The 26671-nt window shown below is 41.8% G+C and overlaps 1 protein-coding gene across 5 annotated transcripts in view; it reads right to left on the bottom strand.

Annotated features, from left to right (window-relative positions):
* Positions 1-19543, bottom strand: part of rab3gap1 (RAB3 GTPase activating protein subunit 1) — a 94033-nt gene extending 74490 nt beyond the window's left edge. For 2 of the 5 annotated variants that reach the window (XM_067987245.1, XM_067987244.1), the window contains exons 1-6: positions 19496-19543; positions 19338-19393; positions 9945-10020; positions 8516-8651; positions 8098-8176; positions 5539-5658 (exon numbers count right to left, since the gene is read on the bottom strand). In XM_067987245.1, the coding sequence (XP_067843346.1) occupies positions 5539-5658; positions 8098-8176; positions 8516-8651; positions 9945-10020; positions 19338-19393; positions 19496-19513 (485 nt within the window). In that variant the 5' untranslated portion in view covers positions 19514-19543. Of the gene's footprint in view, positions 1-5534; positions 5659-8097; positions 8177-8515; positions 8652-9944; positions 10021-19337; positions 19394-19495 lie in introns of those variants that run through there. The other 3 variants (XM_067987248.1, XM_067987246.1, XM_067987249.1) reach the window with 2 other exon arrangements.
* Positions 19544-26671: the final 7128 nt, after the last annotated feature.

The raw sequence follows: 26671 nt of genomic DNA on the forward strand, positions 1-26671 counted from the left end.
GGATTGGAAGGTAGCAAATGTAACACCGCTATTCAAGAAAGGAGGGAGAGAGAAAACAGGGAACTACAGACCAGTCAGCCTGACAACAGTCTTCGGGAAAATGCTGGAATGCATCATTAAGGAAGTGGTAACAGGGCACTTAGAAAATCATAACATGATTAGACAGAGTCAACATGTTTTCTGAATGGGAAATCATGTTTAACAAATGTATGAGAGTTTTTTTTGAGGATGTAACTAGCAGAGTAGATAAAGGGGAACCAGTGAATTTAATACATTTGGATTTTCAAAAGGCATCCGATAAGGTGCCACACAAAAGGTTGTTACGCAAGATAAGGGCTCATGGGGTTGGGGGTAATATATTAGCACGGACAGAGGATTGGTTAATGGACAGAAAAGAGAGTAGAGATAAACAGGTCATTTTCAGGTTGGCAGGCTGTAACTAGTGGAGTGCTGCAAGGATCAGTACTTGGGCCTCAGCTATTTACATATATTAATGACTTAGATGAAGGGACGTATCCAAGTTTGCTGACGACACAAAGCTAGGTGGGAAAGTAAGCTGTGAGGAGGATAGAGTCTGCAAAGTGATATAGACAGGTTAAGTGAGTGGGCAAGAAGGTGGCAGGTGGAGTATAATGTGGGGAAATGTGAGGTTATTCACTTTGGTAGGAAGAATAGAAAAACAGAATATTTTTTAAGTGGTGAAAAACTATTAAACGTTAGTGTTCAGAGAGATTTGGGTGTCCTCGTACAAGAAATACAAAGTTAGCATGCAGGTACAACAAGTAATTAGGAAGGCAAATGGCACGTTGGCCTTTATTGCAAGGGGGTTGGAGCACAAGAGTAAGGAAGTCTTGCTACAATTGTACAGGGCTTTGGTGAGACCACACCTGGAGTACGGTGTACAGTTTGGGTCTCCTTATCTAACTATTCTTAACTCAAGCCTCTCCCTGGCCACTGTCTGAGGCTGAACTAGACTGTTCGCAACCGTGGCGTCCTATCTGACCGAGATAAGCTTCCAACCACGTATCCGCTCCATCACTAAGACCGCCTACTTCCACCTCCGTAACATCGCCCATCTTCGCCCCTGCCTCAGCTCAGCTGCTGCTGAAACCCTCATCCATGCCTCTGTTACCTCTAGACTCGACTATTCCAATGCTCTCCTGGCCAGCCTCCCATCATCTACCCTCCATAAACTTGAGCTCATCAAAAACTCTGCTGCCCATATCCTAACTCGCACCAAGTCCCATTTATCCACCACCCCTGTGCTTGCTGAACATAAGGACATAAGAAATAGGAGGAGGAGTAGGCTATAGGGCCCCTCGAGCCTGCTCCACCATTCAATGATCATGGCTGATCTTCGACCTCAACTCCACTTTCCTGCCCAATCCCTATATCCCTTGATTCCGCTAGAGTCCAAAAATATATCTCACTCAGCCTTGAATATACTCAACGACTCAGCATCCACAGTCCTCTGAGGTAGAGAATTCCAAAGATTCACAACCCTCTGAGTGAAGAAATTCCACCTCATCTCAGTGTTAAATGGCTGACCCCTTATCCTGAAACTATGTCCCCTAGTTCTAGACCCACTAGCCAGGGGAAACAACCTCTCAGCATCTACCCTGTCAAGCCCCCTCAGAATCTTGTATGTTTCAATGATATCATCTCTCATTCTTCTAAACTCCAAAAGATTATAGGCCCATTCTACTCAATCTCTCCTCATAGGACAACCTTCTCATCCCAGGAATCAATCTAGTGAACTGTCGTTACACCACCTCTAAAGCAAGTATATCCTTCCTTAGATATGGAGACCAAAACTGTACACAGTACTCCAGGTGAGGTCTCACCAAAGCTCTGTATAATTGTAGTAAGGCTTCCTTACTCTTATACTCCAACCCCTTTGCAATAAAGGCCAACATGCCATTTGCCTTCCTAATTGCTTGCTGTACCTGCATGCTAACTTTTTGTGTTTCTTGGACGAGGACACCCAAATCTCTCTGAACGCCAACATTTAATAGTTTCACACCTTTTTAAAAAATATTGTTTTTCTATTCTTCCTACCAAACTGAAAACCCCACATTTTACTCCATCTGCCACCTTCTTGCCCATTCACCTAGCCCGTCAATATCCCTTTGCAGACTCTGTGTCCTCCTCACACCTTACTTTCCCACCTAGCTTTGTATCAGCAGCAAACTTGGATACATTACACTCAGTCCCTTCTTCTAAATCATTAATATAGATTGTAAATAGCTGAGGCCCAAGCACTGATCCTTGCAACACTCCAATAGTTACAGCCGGCCAACCTGAAAATAACCCGTTTATCCGTACTCTTTGTTTTCTGCCCATTAACCAATCCTCTATCCGTGCTATTACTCCCAACCCCATGTGCCCTTATCTTGCATAACAACCTTTTATATGGCACCTTATCGAATGCCTTTTGAAAATCCAAATATATTACATTCACTGGTTCCCCTTTATCTACCCTGCTAGCTACATCCTCAAAAATCTCTAATAAATTTGTCAAACATGATTTCCCTTTCAGAAAACCATGCTGACTCTGCCTAATTCATATTATGATTTTCTAAGTGCCCTTTTACCACTTCCTTAATAATGGATTCCAGCATTTTCCCTGACAACTGTTGTCAGGCTAACTGATCTGTAGTTCCCTGTTCTCTCTCCCTCCTTTCTTGAATAGCGGGGTTACACTTGCTACTTTGCAATCCGCTGGGACCATTCTAGAATCTAGGGAATTTTGGAAGATCATAACCAATGCATCCACTATCTCTATAGCCACCTCTTTTAGAACCCTAGAACGTAGGCCATCAGGTCCAGGGGGCTTTTAGTCCCATTAGTTTCTCCAGTACTTTTTCTCTACTGATATTAATTACTTTAAGTTCCTCACTTTCATTAGCCCCTTGGTTCCGCACTATTTCACATATGTTTTTTGTATCTTCTACTGTGAAGTCAGATACAAAATATTTGTTTAATGTCTCTGCCATGTCTTTATTCTCCATTATAATTTCTCATGTCTCAGCCTCTAAGGGACCAACGTTTACTTTGGCTACTCTCTTCCTTTTTACATACTTGTAGAAGCTCTTACAATCTATTTTTATATTGCTTGCTAGTTTACTCTCATATTCTATTTTCTCCCTTTTTATCAATTTTTGGTCATCCTTTGCTGGTTTCTAAAACTCTCCCAATCCTCAGGCTTACTACACTTTGCAACATTATAGGCCTCTTTTAATCTAATACTATCCGTAACTTCTTTAGTTAGCCACAGATGAATCACTTTTCCTGTGGAGTTTTTATTACTCAATGGAATGTATTTTTGTTGAGAATATTGAAATATTTCTTTAAATGTTTGCCATTGCTTATCTACCGTCATACCTTTAATTTAATTTCCCAATTTACCTTAGCCAATTCGCTTCTCATACCTATGTAATTGGCTTTATTTAAGTTTAAGACTCTAGTTTTGGACTTAAATATGTCACTCTCAAACTCAATGCGAAATTCTATCATATTATGATCGCCCTTCCCCAGAGGATCAATTACTGTGCGATTACTAATTAACCCTGTCTCATTACACAATACAGGATTTAAAATAGCCTGTTCCCTGTTTGGTTCCATGACATATTGTTCTAGGAAACTGTCTCGAATGCATTCCATGAACTCATCCTCTAAACCGCCGTTGCCAATTTGATTTGTCCAGGCTATATGAAATTTGAAGTCCCCCACGATTATTGCATTACCTTTGCTACAAGCTCCTATTATTTCTTGACCTACATTGGCTCCCGGTCCGGCAACGCCTTGATTTTGTCATCCTTGTTTTCAAATCTCTTCATGGCCTCACCTCTCCAGCCCTACAACCCTCCGAGATCTCTGCGCTCCTCCAATTCTTGCCTCTTACACATCCCTGACTTTAATCGCTCCACCATTGGCGGCTGTGCCTTCAACTGCCTAAGCTCTGGAATTCCCTCTCTATCCTCTCCGCCTCTCTCTCCTCAACTTTAAGACACTTTTTAAAACCTAACTCTGACCAAACTTTTGGTCACCTGTCCTAATATCTCCTTATGAGCCTCAGTGTCAAATTTTGTTTGAAATTCACTCCTTTGAAGCGCCTTGGGGTGTTTTACAATGTTAAAGGCGTTATATAAATGTACGTTGGTGTTACTGTATTGTATCATGCGACTACAAGGATGGTAGAAAGCGAATTAGATAGACTTTGGTCTTTTCTCGTCTAGCAACTCTTATATTCCTATGCAGTCATATCTTAAACACAGGAAGATGGTTGTGGTTGTCCAAGACCAATCATCGCAATCCCAGGACATCGCTGCCAGAGGTCCTCAAAGCAGCATCATGTTTGGGCCAACCATCTTCAGCTGGTTAATCAATGACCTTCTCTCTATAATAAGATCAAGAGTGGGTCTAAACACTAAAAATTCTAGTCTTCAACTCCATTTACAACTCCACCAATAATGAAACAGCTCATGCCAGCCTACAGCAGGATCCAAACAATATTCAGCCAAGTAACACTCATGCCACAGAGTGCCAGGAAATGACCAGCTCTAACAAGAAAAGGTCCAGCCACGTCCCCCTTACCTTCAACAGCATCACCATGTCCCCTACTGTCAACATCCGGGGTGTCACCATTGACCAGAAGCTTAACTAGACGAGCCATATCAACACCATGGTTGCAAGAGCAGGGCAGAGGCTGGGTACTCTGACAAGTGGCTCACCTCTTGACCTCTCAAAGCCACTTCATCTACAAGGCTTAAATCAGGAGTGTAATGGAATATTCACCACTTGCCTGGATGGATGCAGTTGCAACCACACTCAAGAAGCTTGATACCATCCAGGACAACAACAACACAAGAAGCACAACACCATCCAAAACAAAGCAGTCTGCTTGATTGGTGCACATTGAGTTCAGTGGCAGGTGTACCACCATCAGTACACTATAGTTGGAGTATCTACAGAACTTGCTGCAGCACCACCACAAGCTTATTTTGATTACAACTCCCAACTCTGAGACCTCTACCACCAAGAATGACAAGAGCAGCAAGACCTTCAAGTTCTCCTCCAAGAAACAGGTCATCCTGACTTAAGCATACATTGGTATTTCTTCATCGTCACTGGGTCAAAATTCTAGAATTCCCTACCTTACACCATTGTGGGAAGACCATCACCACAAGGACTTCTCAGGCCAAGTAGGGATAGGCATCATCCCAAGAGCAAATCATTTTTAAAAATTGACCATGGGAGTTAGTACAGGAGTTCTCCCAATGTTGAAGTCAACATTCCTCCAATAGATTAGCTGATCATTCATCTCATTACCTATTTGCAGGATGAGTTGCCATTGCACTTTCAGACACTTAAACTTAATAAGATGCTTTATAAATGCAAGCATTATATAATATTTACATGTCAAACAATCAATAACAATTCAAATTATGTGATCACGAACTTCAAGTTCCTCTTCTTCAGCGTTCCATGTATGAACATCTAATACAATCCATATGGCACTTTCAAATATTTACCTACCAACCAGTGTTGCCCAATGCAATTGAGATGGAGCTGAGCAGAATGTTGCACTTTGATTCACTGATGACTGCATCACTACTAGCCGCTGAAGCAATTACCACAAATTCCCGTAAACCATACCTAGGATAAGAAACAAACTGAAGGTGATGAATTTGCTATTGACAGCTATTCACCAATTTCAAACCAATGACAAGATACAAGAAGTATATCCATCAAACTCTGCAGATTTTGCTAAAGTATATTATATGGTTTTTTTTAAAGTTCTATGGGGACACTTTTCATAACCATAAATCCTTATTCATCTAAGCAGTATTTGAAAACCATGTTTTTCTTAAACCCAGGTTTCCTAAATTGGGTTACCAGAATGTTAAGAATACAAATCAAAAGTAGTTGTGATTTTGCTACACAAGGCATTAATTAGTCAAATCCAATCTGACGTAATGTTTGCAGTTCTCTTCACCAAATGGTGGGAAGATTATTGCCCTTGAGGAGTCACAACGGGAAGCAACAAAGATTATATCTATTAAAAATATAAGTTATGAGAAATGTTAACGAAACTGAACTTGTTTTCTTTGGAGAAAGGGACTTAAATTTGAAATTTCCAAGATTAAAGAGGAAACGGACAAAATTAATCCAAATTACTCACTACAGCGCAAGGTTTAAGAAGGAGCTAGATAGATTTCTGGACACAAAAGGCATCAAGGGGTATGGGGAGAGAGCAGGAATATGGTATTGAGATAAAGAATCAGCCACGATCATATTGAATGGCGGAGCAGGCTCGAAGGACTCAATGACCTACTCATGCTCCTATTTTCTATGTTTCTATGTTCATATACCAAGAGATACAAAATTAGGAAATCAGAAATAAGAGGCAGATAGTGGAACTTTCTCACCTAAAGAGGAACAGACTTGTGGAATAAGTTACCAGTGAAGGCCATTGAAGTGGACTGTATACATGGGCTGAATAGAAAATTGAATGAGTTTCTGTAGAGAGAACAGACTGATGGAAGTGTGAGAAGGCAGATAGGTGGGGTTGATCCCTGAAAGGGAACAGGCCTGTTGAGCCAACTGGCTCTTTTCAGTTCCTATATAGGAAGATAGCAACAGAGTCGGCTATTCTGCACCTCGAGCTGTTCCACCCAACCAAATCACCGCCAATCTGCACCTCAACCCCATCTACCCACTTCTGACCCATAATCTCTTGATACCCTTACCCAACAAAAATCTAACGATCTCAGTCTTGAAAGCTTTAATTGATTCAGCGTTCACAGCCTTTTTGGGGAGAGTGTTCCAGATTTCTACTACCCTTTGTGTGAAGAAGTGCTTCCTGATTTCATGCCTGAGTGACCTGGCTCTAATTTTATTATGCTTTCTAGTTCTGGATTCCTCCAGCAGAGGAAATGGATTCTCTTTATCTACCCTATCAAATCCTTTTATCATTTTAAACATCTCGATTGGATCACTCCTCAATCTTCTATAATCAAGGGAAGTTTATGCAAGCCATGTTTATGCAACCTGTCCTCAATTTCCTGCAGAGCAGTACTATCACCCCAAACTGCTCTCACAAACCTCCAAATAGCTGGATCAAGAGCAACATAGGCAAAGGGCTGGGAGAAGGCTGCCTTCCCACTTTCTCAGTCACAGTATGTAATGTGGTATAGGGAGACTTGAGTAGGAGAATAGAAAAAATATTTTAAAATGTAAACAGATTAGTACTGATCTACTACAGAACATTTCAATACCAGTAGGTGAAACCAATATACTTTATAAATGTAAATCCTATAAATCTATTTTGTAAATCTTTACATCAAAATCTATGTAATCAAATCAATTGATTAAACAAATTATTTAAAAGGGGACAGTGTAGTTAAAATTGTTCCCAATTTTTTTATTTAAAAAATTAATCATTGGGTAGAAGAGAGTATTCATTCATTCAGAATTTTGCCAGTTTCCCCTCCCTTAGAGGTCCACCATTTCAACTTCATGCTCTCAAGCTTCAAGCTGCTCCAATGACATGGTTTACAGAGGCATCCCGAAGCAGTTTCCTTCATTTCACCAGCAGTCAGCACTCAAGATGAGAACTTTTAGTACCAGCCTGAACAAGTCTCCATGGGCGTGGATAACTAACTGAGCTGATGATACCTACAACACCCGGGATAAATCATCTTCAATTTATCTTTTTTTAAAATGAGAGAGAGAGATGGGGAATACTTTGCAATGAAAGCACATCCTTTAGTCTTTCCTGCTCCTTTAAAAACATAATTTACACAAATGTGTTCACACTTCTAAGATGTGCTGCTGTTTCCAGGTAAAAATTTGACAGCAGGTATACTACATTAATGGGGCCGTTATACTGCATTAGACCTCTAAACTAGTTGATATATGCATACAACTCCCACACACACTTATATAAAAGACCTTTTCCAATTACTCACCATAGAACCATAAATTCCAAATCTTGTGTGGGTTAAAGTATGTGTGGTTTCAGTTTTGTATAAAATTGTTAATTGTACACGAATAATAAAGAACAAAGTTGAATAACTTTGAGAACATGCCTACCATCTGACAAGACAGTGAGCTCTGGGAGGAAAATCATTGCTCATGGACAGCAAATCCTGCATTGCTTCAGGAAGAGCATCTGTTAAAATATAATTGCCTTTTAAAAAATGACTTTTTTTTTTAAGAAAAACATAAAACAAATTCCTCTACAGAAGAAACTAATTCCCTTCATTATGTATGATCATAAATATAGGTAATTAATTGAATATGATTGTGAAGACCACCAATTTACAAGATCCACACCCCTAACATCAACTTTTAAGAACAGTTTTGGATCCTAAAGGTTTTGCTCCCGCAAAAAAAAATCAAAAACTGATCAAATTTATTCCAACTCAAAACCTTCAGAAATACATTACACAACTCAAATACTTTAATGTCAGTTTAAACACACACAGCCATCACAGATCACTAGTCATACCTTCTTCAGACTCTTCTTTTACTTCTTTATCAGGTAAAGATTCTCGTTTGAGATAATGATGCGTTATACTGAATTTATAGTCTGCAAAAGAAATCTCATCAGACTTCTCTTCCCACACTCCAGAAGTTAATTCACCCTGTAAATTCACAAAGTGAAACAATGTAGCTTTACAGAACTGTAATTTAAAATAAATATACAAAGAAACAACACAATGAGTTTAAAAGCAAGTTTATAATAGGTTCCTGCCAAAAACCGTTGTACCAGGGGTTGAAATTAATATTATCCACTGGACATGGACCAAAGAACATAGGCACCGGCCAGTGACAGAATTATTCCAATGCTGAAATATCCTTTCCTACTGTATTACTCATGCAGGAAGGTTTTGTTATAAACACCCTTAAATAAACCCAATTTAAAATGCTCCCCATCTCTGTAATCTCATCCAGCCCTACAATCCTCCGAGATCTCCGAGCTCCTCCAATTCTTGCCGCTTGCGCATCCCCGATTTTAAATCGCTCCACCACTGGCAGTCATGCTTTCAGCTGCCTAGCCCCTAAGCTCTGGAATTCCCTCCCTAAACCTTTCCGCCTCTCTATCTGTCGCTCCTCCTTTAAGACGCACATTAAAACCTACCAGTAGGTTAATGGCTAAATACATCTGGCTAAGAGCTGTCTCTCACCTTGTCTAGCTGGCTAACGCAACCTATTGTTCCAGCTCGTACAAACTGCAGCCTAGCATAAAATTAGCCATTGCCTTCTAACAAGGAAGCAAGATAACAGATGTTAGCAGAACCAAGAACTCTGCAAGGACGACTATTAACCTCAAAGCAGACAGCCGTGTGATACCCTCAGCAACTAAGATATAAAAGGGACATCATAGCTCTGGGTAGAAGGACATCTCGGAGTTACCAGATTGATCATTAGGAATACCCAAGAGCCCTAGGTCTGAACAACACACGATCTAGGATAGATGCTTCAGGTTGTATATCTGCTTGCTAACTAAAATATAACTGCTTTATAATCTGTACCATACTGTAACATACAATTGGCTACTGATTTGTGCCATGTTAAGAGTATCAATAAACTCATACCCCAAAAGGAAATTCGTTGTCTGAATCTGTAAATTTGACCAAGCTTTTGGTCACCTGTCCTAATATCTCCTTATGTGGTTTGGTGACAAATTTTGTAGGTAACACTCCTGCAAAGTCCCTTGGGAGGTTTTACATTAAAGGCGCTATATAAATGCAAGTTGCTGTTATATACAAATATTTGTGGAGAAAATATCAACTCACTTGCAGGGTACTTATATTGCCTTTAATCCAATCCATTTTCTTTTACCTTTGACACAATTTCTTCACAAAGGAAGAAAGAGTAGACAATGCTTTAATGTTACTTAACTATGGAGATGTAACAAAAAAATTAAAACAGACCTTTTCCAAAGATTTGCTTGCAATGCTTCCAATCAGTTTCCAATCGTTCAGCACTTCTTCAATTTTTGACACAAATCTAGAGATATGAAAATGCAGGATGATTTTAAAATACTTGAAATAACTGCTATGAATCCAAAAATAAAGCCTTCAGTACATTATGGCATAGCATGTAACTTTGAAACCTAATTGTTGAACTTTACATTCACATACCATCTGGCATTATCCAGCAGTTTTTGTAGATTCCAGACTAGAAACAAATTAAGAAAACAGTATAATTTACTGTATTCCAAGGATCAATCGTTTGTGGAGGAAACCTGTCCCCCTACTTCAATTTCTCTTTGATTGTCTCAAGATACTGGATACTCAAGAATCTCCAAATCTACTCAAAGCAGCAGCGTTGTCTTTCTATATATTTAATATATCACACTATATATTTTTGTCTCTTGTAATACATTATAATTTTGAAACCTTCATTTACAAAATAAATCATTTATCCAACTGGCTATTAGGGTACGGTAGCATAATGGTTATGTTACTGGATTAGTAATCCAGAGGTCTACATTAATAATCCAGTCATGAGTTCAAATCCCGCCACAGCAGCTGGGGAATTTAAATTCAATTAATTAAATAAAATCTGGAATTAAAAAACTAGTATCAGTAACGGGGACCATAAAACTACCGGATTGTCGCAAGAAACCCATCTGGTTCACTAATGTCCTTTAGGGAAGGAAACCTGCCGCCCTTACCCGGTCTGGCTTATATGTGACTCCAGACCCACAGCAATGTGGTTGATTCTTAATTGCCCTCTGAAATGACCTAGCAAGCCACTCAGTTGTACAATCTCGCTAAATAAGAAAACTGGACGGACCACCTGGCATCGGACACGATAAAGGCAAACCAAGCCCAGTTGACCCTGCACAGTCCTCCTCACTAACACCTGGGGCTCTATTTTAGCACCCGCGATCGGGTGCGTTCCTGGCGGGGGGGCTACGAAAATCGGGGATTCCCGGGACGGGTCGGTAGCCCGGCTCCAACCCACCCCATTTCCGGGTTCCCCACTGACGCGCTGACATGCGCGCGCAGCCCCCGCATGTGGGACGCCGGCGGGGTGCCACTTAAACTATTTATTTTGGTATTTCAGTTTGTTTACAGACCTGACTAACGTGATATTTTAGGAGGGTTGGGATTTTACAAACAACTGGGACTGTTTCCCGTACTGGGGGAAACACTCCCAGTTCAAATGGACGTGTTGCAGCCATCAGCCTGTGGAGGCCTTCTTTGCAGGCGGCCACTCTGTCACTTTGGACAAAGTTTGGCCTCCACCATCCTCCCCCTAACAACAAAATTCACCAACTTGCACACTTACCCTGGGGTCCAGACACATTTAGCTACCTTGCGGACCCCCTCAGATGGACATCTTCCGTATGGGGGCCGCCGTAGCTGCAGTCATGACCTCCTCGGAGAGCGAACAGCATCACCAACCTCGCCAGCCACGCCGTCCACCTCTGACACGTGGAGCTCCACAACACAGTGCTGTGACACCTGCACAGCAGGACGGAGGGCAACCGCAGAGAGAGATGCGTCGCAGAGGGTGCTACCCTCGCCACAGGGTCCACAGACCGAGGCTCAGCTTCCTGGACCTCTCTGAGCAGCAGTGCACACGGAGGCTCAGAGTCACTCGACATGTAGTCGTGGACATCCGCAGCCTCCTTCATGCCGAGCTGCTCCCGGCTGGCTCTTACCTGTCGCTGTCAAAGTCACCACTGCCCTCAACAACTTCTCCTCCGCATCCTTGCAAGGTGCCACCGGGGACATCGCCGACGTCTCTCACGTCTGCACAAAAGAGCCCTGCAAATACACCTACACCCCTCTGCAGTGACACAATGGGTGGCATCAGGTGTGGGTCTTCATTGTGATCCTCAGGAAAGGGCATTATTGCACAAACCAGACAAGATTCACAAAGACGTGACAGTAGTGGTGCCAATATAATATGTAATGTGAGTTGGTCAGAAATTAAATATAAGTAAAAACCATGACAAACCCTCAAACACCCTTGTGCATCCCCTTCATGCTCACGACACCTTTGCCGTACGCTGCCGACTGCACATATGTGATGCACGCCCTGTGGCTGCAGCACAGGTAGTGGCAGGTTGAGTGAGGGTGACCGTGAAAGAGATGCATGAGAGGGTGAGTATGAGATAGATCCATGAGATTGTATGAGGATTGGGTTGAGTGGTAGTGGAGGGATGAGTCCTGGCGAGGTGAGTAAGTGCAGGGAAGACGAGGATGAGATTTGAGTGGGTGTGAGGGGTGATGTGACAGAGTAGTGTTGGCAGTGCAGAAGGAGATGTGGGGTGGGGACGGTGATGTGGCAGACGGAGTGTAGGGGAAGGAGTAAGTGTACTCACTTCGGCTGACCTACTTAGGTCATTGCAGCGCCTCCTGCACTGTATGCAGGTGCGCGATATGTTGGTGGTGCAGGTGACCTCCTCTGCCACCTCGAGCCAGGCCTCCTTGGTGGCAGAAGCAGGCCGCTTCCTCCCGCCCGCCGGGGGGACGATCTCTGTCCTCCCCCTCCTCCTCCTCAACCCATCCAATGATACCTGGAGTGAGGCATCATTAAACCTGGGAGCAGCCTTCCCCCTGGGCTGCTCCATGCTGTAATTTTTCCTATTTCTTGCAGCAGTCAGTGGAGGACTGCCCCTTTAAATAGAGCTCCTCCAGCTGACAGACCTTACTGCGCATGCGCAGTCCGCCCGCCGCGCAGCTCAGCAGCGGCGAACCCGGAACAAGAGGTAAGTGGATCCAATCAGCCTGCGATTGCGCGTGGGGCAGACCGATTTCACTGGGCGCATTACCCACGCGCCCAATCGCCTCCCCCGCTGCGAAGGTAATATCGGGCCCCTGGGGACTTTGTGCCAAAATTGGGAGAGCTATCCCACAGACTAGTCAAGCAACAGCCTGACATAGTCGTACTCACAGAATCAAACCTTTCAGCCAACGTCCCAGACTCCTCCATCACCATCCCTGGGTATGTCCTGTCCAACTGGCAGGACAGACCCACCAGAGGTGGCGGTACAGTGATATACAGTCAGGAGGGAGTGGCCCTGGGAGTCCTTAACATTGACTCTGGACCACATGAAATCTCATGGCATCAGATCAAACATGGGCAAGGAAACCTCCTGCTGATTACCACCTACCGTCCTCCCTCAGCTGATGAATCAGTCCTCCTCCATGTTGGGCAGCACTGAGGGAAGCAAAGGCACGGAATGCACTCTGGTTGGGGAACTTCAATGTCAATCACCAAGAGTGGCTCGGTAGCACCACTACTGACCAATCTGGCTGAGTCCTGAAGGACATAGCTACGAAACTGGGCCTCCGGCAGGTGGTGAGCGAACCAACACGAGGGAAAAACCTACTTGACCGCGTCCTCACCAATCTACCTGTCGCAGATGCATCGGTCCATGACAGTATTGGTAGGAGTGACCACCGCACAATCCTCGTGGAGACAAAAGTCCCATCTTCACACTGAGAACACCATCCAACATGTTGTGTGGCACTACCACCGTGCTAAATGGGATAGATTCAGAACAGATCTAGCAGCTCAAAACTGGGCATCCATGAGGCGCTGTGGGCCATCAGCAGTAGCAGAATTGTATTCCAGCACAATCTGTAACCTCAAGGTCCGGCATATTCCTCACTCTACCATTACCAACAAGCCAGGGGATCCACCCTGGTTCAATGAGGAGTGTAGAAGAGCATGCCAGGAGCAGCACCAGGCATACCTAAAAATGAGGTGCCAACCTGGTGAAGCTGCAACTCAGGACTACATGCGTGCTAAACAGCAGAAGCAACATGCTACAGACAGTGCTAAGCAATTCCACAACCAACGGATCAGATCAAAACTCTGCAGTCCTGCCACATCCAGTCATGAATGGTGGTGGACAATTAAACAACTAACGGGAGGAGGAGGCTCTGTCAACATCCCCATCCTCAATGATGGCAGAGTCCAGCAAGTGAGTGCAAAAGACAAGGCTGAAGCGTTTGAAACTATCTTCAGCCAGAAGTGCCGAGTGGATGATCCATCTCGGCCTCCTCCCGATATCTCCACCATCACAGAAGCCAGTCTTCAGCCAATTCAATTCACTCCACATGATATCAAGAAACGGCTGAGTGCACTGGATACAGCAAAGGCTTTGGGCCCTGACAACAACCTGGCTGTAGTCCTGAAGGCTTGTGCTCCAGAACTAGCCGCACCTCTAGTCAAACTGTTCCAGTACAGCTACAACACTGGCATCTACCCGACTATGTGGAAAATTGTCCAGGTATGTAATGTCCACAAAAAGCAGGACAAATCCAATCCGGCCAATTACCGCCTCATTAGTCTACTCTCAATCAGCAGCAAAGTGATGAAAGGTGTCATCGACAGTGCTATCAAGCGGCACTTACTCACCAGTAACCTGCTCACTGATGCTCAATTTGGGTTCCGCCAGGACCACTCGGCTCCAGACCTCATTACAGCCTTGGTCCAAACATGGACAAAAGAGCTGAATTCCAGAGGTGAGATGAGAGCGATTGCCCTTGACATCAAGGCAGCATTTGACCGAGTGTGGCACCATGGAGCCCTAGTAAAATTGAAGTCAATGGGAATCAGGGGGAAAACTCTCCAGTGGCTGGAGTCATACCTAGCACAAAGGAAGATGGTAGTAGTTGTTGGAGGCCAAGCATCTCAGCCCCAGGACATTGCTGCAGGAGTTCCTCAGGGCAGTGTCCTCGGCCCAACCATCTTCAGCTGCTTCATCAATGACCTTCCCTCCATCATAAGGTCAGAAATGGGGATGTTCACTGATGATTGCAGTGTTCTGTTCCATTCACAACCTCTCAGATAATGAAGCAGTCCGTGCCATCATGCAGCAAGACCTGGACAACATCCAGGCTTGGGCTCATAAGTGACAAGTAACATTCGCGCCAGACAAGTGCCAGGCAATGACCACCTCCCCTTGACATTCAACGGCATTACCATCGCCGAATCCCCCACCATCAACATCCTGGGGGTCACCGTTGACCAGAAACTTAACTGGACCAGCCGTATAAATACCGTAGCTGCAAGAGCAGGTCAGAGGCTGGGTATTCTGCGGCGAGTGACTCACCATCTGACTCCCCAAAGCCTTTCCACCATCTACAAGGCACAAGTCAGGAGTGTGATGGAATATTCTCCACTTACCTGGATGACTGCAGCTCCAACAACACTCAAGAAGCTCGACACCATCCAGGACCAAGCAGCCCGCTTGATTGGCACCCCATCCACCACCCTAAACATTCACTCCCTTCACCACCGGCACACAGTGGCTGCAGTGTGTACCACCCTTAGGATGCATTGCAGCAACTCGCCAAGGCTTCTTCGACAGCACCTCCCAAACCCGTGACCTCTACCACCTAGAAGGACAAGGGCTGCAGGCACATGGGAACACCACCACCTGCACGTTCCCCTCCAAGTCACACACCATCCCGACTTGGAAATATACCGCCGTTCCTTCATCGTCACTGGGTCAAAATCCTGGAACTCCCTACCTAACAGCACTGTGGGAGAACCTTCACCACAAGGACTGCAGCGGTTTAAGAAGGCGGCTCACCACCACCTTCTCAAGGGCAATTAGGGATGGGCAATAAATGCTGGCCTCACCAGCGATGCCCACATTCCATGAACGAATAAAAAAAACTGGCTATTCATTGCAAGGACAAACTATCTTGGAATTTCCAAAATGCATAACTTTTAATTGCACAGGCAAATGACTTTAACATAAGTTTTAAATCTGCATAATTAACTACTGGAAGCCCCGATACTAATAAATGCTGCAATTCAAAGTTAATTGGTCTCAGCAATAAAAACAGAAATACCAGAATTTTTTTTACACTAAACAGCATTCTTCCATACATCTCAGCAAACTCAAAGAACAGCTGAACCCTTTAATAACTTCTGTATTTAACATGGTTCTTTCCTCAATAATATTTTTTCCCCCTTGTATCAAATCTTGTTCTCTTACATTATTATTTAGATTTTTTTTAACCTCTCTTTTAGTCTCTAGAAATTAATAGTCAACTCAATTCAAGGTCGCTTAAGTTGAACAATCTGATGATGCAATTTTTTTTGAAAACTAAGTTCCCACTTTGCTGCTTTATATTGCTTAATTCACATTCCAAGATAATTTTAATTTATTTTGTGAAAGAAAAATCAACTTTGAAATATAAGGGGTAGACATAAGTTTTGAGTTCCAGAGTGGCCTGTCACTTGTATCTGCCTGCCATAGGGTTGACTCTTAATTAATTTTCAACTTAGCCACTAACTAGGAATGAGTCCAAAAAAGTAAATAGTCACGTTGGCACCCAAGGAGAGGGAATAACTATCAAATTCCTCTACCTTTTCTCCAGATATGAAAAGGCAGAAAGGCGATCAAATCCCCAATGATGCTTTGAACTAGCCATCGAAGAACTTTCTTTCTACCCATCCCCATGCTAAACCATACCAGGGTCTTTTTGAACCAATGGACATGATTTTAGCATGGAGCCAGGAACTGAGCAGGTGGAAAACCTGGAAGTCAAGTGAGCACGCTGGAATCTGCGCTCGCAACTCAACTGAAGGCAAGTGATTTTACTTCCAGGTTTCCGGCACAACAGCCAGCCAGGGAGCCAGCCAGAGAGCAGATGCCAGATAACTCTGAGATTGCCGGGGGGTGGGGGGTCTCGGGGTCAATGTTGGTACATTGGGGTTTTTTTGCCAATTATGGTATTTATTTTTTCCAGAATTCAAGTGAACTCACAACCAACTGATTGCTAGTCCAGGACCACAACCCCCTATTCTGCCATACTCTTATAGAAAAAGCGAGAGGGTGGCAGGAAGTTTAATAAAATCAGGTGCTGGACAGTTACTGAATAATACTGCTTTTAGTGAGTTCTCCGTCTGTGTCTGGCAGCAGACTATGTAACTCATTTGATTGATACTAATTTGTACACAACTTCGAACAGAAAACCTACTGTTTAACTGTGCATTTGGTGGAAAAAGAGCTGCCTTATCACTACGTTTCAGTTGGGGAAAAAATTACAAGGAAGCAAATGAAAATTTAGTGCCATGCAATTTGATGTAGATTTCTGACAAAACTAAAAAGGCTAGATGTCCATGAACTTAGGTTGGATTCAGAATTCTGCTTTGCTCAAATAAGTAAAGTGTTGAAAACGACACTACAGTGGATCTTCCATTACCTGCACTCCAGTTATCCACTTGCCCAATTACCAACCAGAATTCTCATGGACAAATGTGAGACGTTAGGGTATTGTGCAGGCTGCTCACATTTCATTAGTCATTTGTACTCCATGTCCTTTTTTTGTTAAATAAAAACTACAATTAGTTGTGGGAGTCTGAGCTTGTAATAAATATCTACGAAAAGCCTATAGCCAAAGATAGAGAGAGAAAGCCAGAAAAAGGGAAGAGATGGAACACACAAAGACAAAGAATGGATGAGGACGGGGAACATATCTGGATTACTATAATTTATATTAGCAAAAGACCCAAGTTGTTATAACATTTTATGATTCTTTCAAGTAACTTGACCGCAGAATATTCCAATGTTTCAGATTTTATCATCATTCTTAAAAATATAAGCTTGTGCACACAAAACTGATTCAGAACATTAACAATTTATTATTTTCTGTATATTTAATTTAATTGAGTGATGGCTGGAAGAGTGAATAGAGCCCCAACACAAATAACTCCCAGTCAAATATTTGCCAAAGAGAACTGAGAGACCAGCTGCAATCCCTGAGCTTTTCTTGAGATGTGTCAATCACAGGTTTAAAGGGCCAAATCAACTTCTGATTGAATCTCACCTCCATTTCACTAGCAAGATTAAGAAGCCATGGGAAACTCATGCAGGTAAGGTAAAATTCGTTTCAGGATCAGAATCCACAAAAAATTACCTACCTTAAGTATTTCAAGTAGGTAAATTGCCCCGTTAACATTCTGCCCGCTGGCAATAATAGGGGACGCGACTTCAGCGGAAGGTTCGGCTGCGCGCGGGCATCCAAACGCACCGGGGTTAAATCCGGAAGTGGCCGCGTTGCAGTCCCGCTTATGAAATGTACAATTTTGACTACCCACACACCAACAGCCCACCCGTTCTTGGGGGTTAAAATTACCCCCAATTTGTCTGACAACTAAACCTTTAGGCTTCTACACACAATTTGACTCAACTGCTGAACCACACTAGTTTCCAAGCAAATAAAAATATTGCCAAAATATATGCAATCTGTCTTATTCCATGATTTGATTGTAGTTTATGTCATCCCAACTTCTCAAATACATTACTGCTTTGCAACACACTTGGGCTATGGGTCATTCTATTCTTTTAAGGATTAGTAAAGATATTGCAGTTCTCAAACGCATGTTATTTGTAAGTTTCATGACAGCTGAATACACATTCATCAATACTATAAATTCATTGTTCTCCCCTTTTTGTAAGTTGTGTAAAATCATAATTGATTTTTGTTTCTTCAAACATTGCAATCCAATCTTGAAATTCACATTCACATAAAAACAAACCATATGACCTGGCATGATCCTGTAGTTTTGTAGATTCCAGACTGGAAACAATATTACAAAAAAGTGAAACTTGCTATACTCCAAGAGAAAAGATCCATAATTATGGTGGAATGTCTGAGATTGCCTCAAATTGGGAGAAGACAAATATTTTCCAGGCACCAGCTCCCAGGCATTTCTACAAATACATTACAAGGCTCATTTTGGCTTACAATATTGAGCAGCATAAATTATGTACAGCTTATTTAATTTGTAAGTGTATCATATGAGTTGCGACTTCATAAACTGCAAGGGCAACTTAGTGCGCAAAATATAAATCCATGTGCAACAAATTGTGAAATATTGAATTACTTCAACAGCAAGTTGCCTTGGACATCGAAGAATCGACCTCACAACTTTAAAAAGTAAATGGTGTCCTTAAGATTCCTCTAGTAGCAAATGCGAATGTTTGGAAAACTATCATAACCGATCGTGATTGCTAAAGAATCTAAATTTGCTAAAGCGACCCACGGCAAACATAAAACCTGCTGTCTGCGCACTAAAGAGGATCTCAGTAAGTATCTAATCTTTGTCAATTGATAATCAGCAAGATAGATTAGTTTGTATTATGTGTGCCTGCTCCTCACGGCGTCACAAGATTAAGAACATGTTGTCAACACCAAAGACGAATGTGCATGGCGGAGTCGCCGGCGGGTTAATGGATTTGAGGGCTCGAGAGCACCAGCACGGGACGGGACATCAGCGGGTTCCAACGGCCACAAGCTCGAGCAGCAGCAGCAGCGCCTCCCCTCCCTCACTCCTACCTCTCCCACTCTGACGCCGTTGTAAAGTCCGTGATTTCAAACACTTCCGATTCTGGCTGTCAGGATTTTAAAAAAAAGAGAAAGAATGAGAAGCGTGTGAGAGACCCTGTAAGTAACCAATTACGAAGTATATTTTCAAAGAAACCAAAGGTCCTCACGTCGCTGTCCGCCGCCATCTTGAAATCTGTTTGTTTGTTTGTCTGCGGTGTATTGTGGGTAGCGAAGCCTGTTTCCTGGTGCAGAAACATCAGCCATCACTGGGACAGGACGGTAATGGAGATGAGGAGTGAGATTAATATATCAACATAAATAGCGAGACTGATTGCAAACCCAGCTAAGCAAAATGGAGCTGTGAGCCACAGTTACTTTAAGTTAAACGTTACGAAGACCCAAACCATCGTTTTCAGCCTCTTACACAAATTCTGTACACTGTTCGCAACAGATCTGCTGCTGAAACTCTCATCCAAGCCTTTGTCACTTCCAGACTCGACTATTCTAATGCTCTCCTGGCCGACCTCCCATCCTTCTCGCTCTGTAAACTTAAACGCATCCAAAATTCTGCTGCCAGCATCCTAATCCACACCAAGTCCTGATCATCCATCACTCCTGTCCTTGCTGACCTAAAATGGCTTCTGGTCCCCACAAAGCCTCAAATTTAAAATTCTCATCCTCATATTTAAATCTCTTAATGACTTCACCCCATTCTATTTCTGTAACCTCCTCCAGCCTTGCAAACTCCCCAGGACTCTCTGTTCCTCCAACTCTGGCCTCTTGTGCCCCACAATTGGCAGCCATGCCTTCAGGCCCACACTCTCGAATTTCCTCCCTAAACTTCTCAACCTCCCTCTCCTCCATTAAGATTCTCCTTAAAACCCACCTCTTTGACCAACTGTTGGTCAGCCCTCCTAATATCTCTTTTACTCAGTGTTCATTTTTCTCTGATTATGCCTCTTTGAAGCACCTTGTGATGTTTTTCTATGTTAAAAGTGTTATATAAATGAAAGTTGTTGTTCTTTGATAAGGTGCCTCACAAGAGGCTTGTTAGAAAAATTCAGGGGATTTTATTGGAGGAAATTTGGCAGCATTGGAAGTTGATTGACAGACAGGAAACAAAGAGTTGGGGTAAATGAATGTTGCTTGGATTGGAGAAGGGTTGGAAGTGGTGTACCCCAGCAGTCAGTACTGGATCAGCTTTTGTTATTGCTATATGTAAATGTTCATAGGGATGACTAAGTTGGATGTTTGGCAAACAGTGAGGAGGACTAAGAAAGTTCAAGAAAACAGACAGGTTAGTGGAATGGGTGATAGATTTAATGTGGATAAGTATGTGTATTAATTACATATAAAAGCATTTGGGTTTTTTAAATGGGGCATAAAGAAAGGAGTCATAATAAATTTGTACAAACAAAATGTTGGTTAGGCCACAGTAAAAGTACTGGATGCAGTTTTGTACAATCCATTATAGAAAGGATATTAAACCCATAGAGCAGACAACGTAGATTCACCAGTAGAATAATATGTTTCTGCAGTACCTGGTTTAACTGTCCAGTCATTATAAAACAAGTGCATCATCCAACTTACTGTGAGCAATGGTATAGGTGATCTTCTAGTTCATGTATGAAAAAAAGCTCAGCCTTTGACTTCACCTCCTTCCTTTTCTCCATCTAACATTTACCACTGGATAACCCAGGAAAGGCAAAGAACTCATCATGTGGTGAATTGTGAGCAGAATCTTGCATCAATGGCACAGTACATTAGCTGTTAAGACTCCTTTGGATTTTAATTACTAACATGTTCATTAAAATAACTAATTGTAACATCTCACCAGGAGTTCAAAAATAATTCAAGTACTTTCAGTAGCAAAATAATTATAGTTCTGACATACACATGGCTAGGGATAGATTTGGATAGCTATAGCTGATGAGTATTTATGAGCAATTATATAGAAATACACAGAATTTACAACACGGAAACAGGACATCTGGCCCAACCAGTCTGTATTTGCATTTACCATCCACACAAGTAAATAGTTCTGGTCCCACATATCCACCCTGTTCCCATATCCTTTCAACCCATTTTCCTTTATCCACCTATCCAATCCAATCTTGAATGTTGATATAGTTTCGGCCTCAACCGTTAAATCTGGAAGTGATTTCCACAGCCTCGCAACTCTGTGTAAAGAAGTTTCTCCTGCCCCCTGTCCTCAATCCCTTACATTTTATTTTGTATCTATGGCCCCTAGTTCTTGACCCCTCTACTACTGGATACAGTATACTTCTATATATGGTAGCAGTGCTCAACCTGCAGGCTGACTGCGGACTGCTTGGACATTATCTCTGATCCTCTAAGGCCTTATAATATTTAGCCTGATAAACAGCTTCTTTTTCCCAATGAGCAGTAAAAGAAAAGGAAAGGACTTGCATTTATATAGTGCCTTTCACAGCCTCAGGACATTCCAAAGCGCTTTACAGCCAATGAAGTAGTTTTGAAGTATAGTCACTGTTTTAATGTAGGGAAACATGACAGCCAATTTGCACACAGCAAGGTCCCACAAACAGCAATGAGATACATGCCCAGATAATCTGTCTTAGTGGTGTTGGTTTAGGGATAAATATTGGCCAGGATACCCATGGGAGGCAAGTAAAAAAGTTTCATGATTGTTTCATTAATCTAATAACCTTTAAAATGAATCTGGAAGATGCCATATAATTTATGTTGTAGATGAAGTTAAGTTTGTGTTTTAAGGCTTTTTTGCAAGTTTTATATGTATGTTTATATTTATCAAACTTTAGCTTGGCACCTGTTGTTTGCAATTTCAAAGAAGGAAGAAAGAAAACAAAGAAGACTAAAATCTCTTAACTGAACAGTTTATAAGAATATAGGAACAGGAGTAGAGTATTCAAACTCTTGAGCTGTTCCATCATTTTATTATGATGTGGAGATGCCGGTGATGGACTGGGGTTGACAATTGTAAACAATTTTACAACACCAAGTTATAGTCCAGCAATTTTATTTTAAATTCACAAGCTTTCGGAGATTTTCTCCTTCCTCAGGCAAATGTTTCAGGATCTAACATGTTCATTAAAATAACTAATTGTAACATCTCACCAGGAGTTCAAAAATAATTCAAGTACTTTCAGTAGCAAAATAATTATAGTTCTGACATACACATGGCTAGGGATAGATTTGGATAGCTATAGCTGATGAGTATTTATGAGCAATTATATAGAAATACACAGAATTTACAACACGGAAACAGGACATCTGGCCCAACCAGTCTGTATTTGCATTTACCATCCACACAAGTAAATAGTTCTGGTCCCACATATCCACCCTGTTCCCATATCCTTTCAACCCATTTTCCTTTATCCACCTATCCAATCCAATCTTGAATGTTGATATAGTTTCGGCCTCAACCGTTAAATCTGGAAGTGATTTCCACAGCCTCGCAACTCTGTGTAAAGAAGTTTCTCCTGCCCCCTGTCCTCAATCCCTTACATTTTATTTTGTATCTATGGCCCCTAGTTCTTGACCCCTACTAATAAAATTGCTGGACTATAACTTGGTGTTGTAAAATTGTTTACAATCATTTTATTAGATCATGGCCTATCTGCACCTCAACTCCTTTTACATAATTTTGTTCCATATCTCTTGATAACCTTACCCAACAGAAATCTATGGCCACTGGTAGCTAGCAATAAAATGTTGAATTCTTGGACTTGGCTTAATCCCAGGCTGAACATGCTTTCAAAGTCTTTCATCCAAGCGTGAATTTTATGTTTTGTAAATGAGCCACAAGATGGAGCACTTTACAGCGGCTGAATGCTTTATCTCATGAAGGAGGAAAATAAGCAGAGAGACCTTACCTGCTCACAATCCAGAGATCAGAGAATCAAGGCATTAAAATCCCATCGGAGTGCCTCTCAACAACATCTATGACCAACCTTCAATTCATTTGCAGCCATATGTCCACTCAGGAGGAGCATATTACTATTATCCATCCCAGCCTTCCACCAAAAGTGTGTTGCATCCAACCATGTAAGCAGGGGTTTCACAACTACATTTGCTGGAAAGATTTCAGTTATTCACAAGCCAGTTATTTACAAGTTAGGATTGAGTGTACCTTTATTAGGTGGAGCTACCTCTGTCCAGTGTACCCCCCTCAGGGTAGGGTTTGTTGTTAGGACTAAGGCTGTTTTCCTGATCAGCTGTTTTATCTGCTTCTGTGTATCTCCCAGTCCCCCGTGGCATGAACATTAACTTGTCACTGTCACTGACTTGCAGTTTCTGTTCACCGTTAACTAACTTGCAGTTTCTTTTAAAGTTTTAAAGTTCTATGTTAAATTTTAAAATAAACTTTAATTTCAATTCACCCACTACTTTAACAGGGTGCCACTCCCACCAAATTCTCAAGTTCCCACTCGGTTCACGATCTACTTTCTTTGCAATCCGCTGTGCTATAAGGAACAATTTTCTTTAGACATCTTTAGCTACTAGATATATTCTGTGCCTTTCAAGAAGTGGTAGAATATCACAAAACCAGACCTCATTTTAGGCTTTAACTGCCAAATTAATTCATTGAACAAAGATGAACAAGCAACTAAAAAAGCAGCAAGAAAAACTTGCAATTACATAAGTCCATATTACATCTTTAGAATGTTCCAAAGCACATCACAGCAATGGAATACTTTTGAAATATAGTCACTGTTGTCATATAGGCAAACACAGCAGACAGTTTCGCTACAGCATGATCAGATAACCTGTTTTTAGTGATGTTGCTTGAGCATAAATGTTAGATACTGGGATCCTTTACTCCCACCTGAGTGGTCAGCCATTACCTCAGATTAATGTCTCATCCGAAAGACCGTTCCTCCAACAATACAATACTCCCTCAGTGCTGCACTGAAATGTTAGCCTAAATTTTGTGCTCAAGTGGGATTTGAATCCACAACCTTCTGACTCTCAGGCTACCAATGAAGCCAAGGTGACACTACAATATAATTTATATGTTTATAGTACATGTTAGATCATACTAACTCCTTGGATAAGGAAAATAATAAATGGTTAAGAATCTCTAGACTAAACTACATATTTTATAATTAACTTTTATATATACAGTTACTCTTTTTTAATATTACCAATTATGCACGCTAACTAGTCTGCAAAAATTTCAGGCCAACGCTATCTCTAAATTGAATAGCCCAAGCTATTTAATACCCATAAAACAGTTGCTAGGGTTCCTTGGATTTGAATAATTGTCAGCTAATTTCAAAAGGAACTGCTAGTGATGCACATAACTGAACAAGTCGCATAGTATTAGGGGCAGATTAACACATGGGCCCATGAGACCAATGCCCAGGGGTCCCAGCCAAATATGGGGTCCCTGGTAAAACTCACTATAATGCAGAAAAACTGCATCCAACAGCTGGTTGAATTTCATTTAAGTGTAGTATATTGTGATATTATTTGCTTTATTATTAATGCAATGCGTTAACATTCTCTGGTCCTATTTCTTCATGCACTTTACTACACATTCGTGTTTTAATGGATCAGAAGTGGAGGGGGCAGCAAGACCCTCAATACTTTTGGAGCCTAGGGCCCCAGGAATTCTTAATCCAGCTCTGCATTGTATCTTTCTGTTTGAATAATATGGTTTGGCTCCTTTCCCAAGCCAACAGCATCAGAGACAACTAAACAGAAGCTTTTACAACATTCACATTGAGTTCAGCTGAGGGCATGATTCTGAATGCAACTGGCTTTTAACACCTTATGTATTGTGATTGAATTAAAGAGGCCACTACAAAGCTAAAATGAGACAAAATGCATAATTTTTGTTTCAATGGCTTCATATTCTTACACTTTTTATGGTACATTCCCACTGTTTTGTACATTTAGGAAAAGTTACAGGAAAGAAAATACAGAGGGAAAATTATGTGGTCTTCAAGAGAAATTTTCCTTCCCCTCCACATATCAAACACTGCTTGTCTGAACATGTTGATGTGAAACATTTTTACTGAAGTATTACAACAGTAAAATTATCTGATTGGAGTTTGATCATTTATTTTATGTACTAATAAATTGCCTGTGGCATTGCCCATGTTCAGTTAATGAATATTATTTTTATATAGCAATGTAGTTGGAAGAGTCTTCAGAAACTCTCTCCACAGTTTACATTGCACCTGAATGGTTACCAAATAGTGGCTCAGTTAACTTTGCCAAATAGGTATATTAATTTCACAATATTTGATTATTCAGATTTTCTCTTCTTGCAGTGAGACAGTTCCAGGTTTGGTACAACACCATTAACAAAGAGCGTATTTGCTCACAAATAGTAAATTATATTTGAATCATGTATTTATGTATGTATGTGTGTGTATATATATATATATATATATATACACACACATACACACACACACAAAAGGGAAAACAGAACTATTAAATAAAGCCCAGATTGATATCACTGTCTTTCCATGAGTGTTCTAAGGATAGTTGATAATTATAAGATGTTTTTTTAACACCATAGAAGATTGTTGGTGACTGCTGTGACAGAGGTGGCTGCTAGATCTCAGGAGGTCCACCTTCTTCCCTGCGTCATAAGAATACCTCCAATGGGGTAATCTTGGCATGCCCTCAATGAATGACTCAGGAGTATACTTGCCCTAACCAAATCCCATTTATTGAGAACCTATTCTCTAATCATTCTTTAGATGGTTCGCTCCACTCATCCATTTTTAATTCACCTTGGGGAATGAAGAAATGAGTAGAAATTAACAGAGGTATGACTGTACAAGTCTTGGTCTTACCTTGAATCTGTAATAATTGGGTCAAAGGCACAAGTAGACTTCTATTGCTGAATCAAGTAAATGTTCACACCATCTGAGCTGGAAATATATCGCCATTCCTTCATCGTCACTGGGTCAAAATCCTGGAACTCCCTACCTAACAGCACTGTGGGAGAACCTTCACCACATGGACTGCAGCGGTTCAAGAAGGCGGCTCATCACCTTCTCAAGGGCAATTAGGGTTGGGCAATAAATGCTGGCCTTGCCAGTGACGCCCACATCCCATGAACAAATAAAGAAAACATATGGAGGAGCAAATTTGCAGGGAAATTACAGAGAGGTGCAAGAACTATAGAGTATTGATAATGGGGGATTTCAACTATCCTAATATAGACTGGGATAGTAATAGTGTAAAGGGCAAAGAGGGGGAGTAATTTCTCGTGTGTTCAGGAGAACTGTCTTGATCAGTATGTTTCCGGCCCAACGAGGAAGGAGGCATTGCTGGATCTGGTTTTGGGGAATGAGGTGGAACAAGTGTCAGAGGGGGAA

This window comes from Heptranchias perlo, chromosome 7, assembly GCF_035084215.1.
Source record: "Heptranchias perlo isolate sHepPer1 chromosome 7, sHepPer1.hap1, whole genome shotgun sequence".
Classification (NCBI taxonomy): Eukaryota; Metazoa; Chordata; class Chondrichthyes; order Hexanchiformes; family Hexanchidae; genus Heptranchias; species Heptranchias perlo.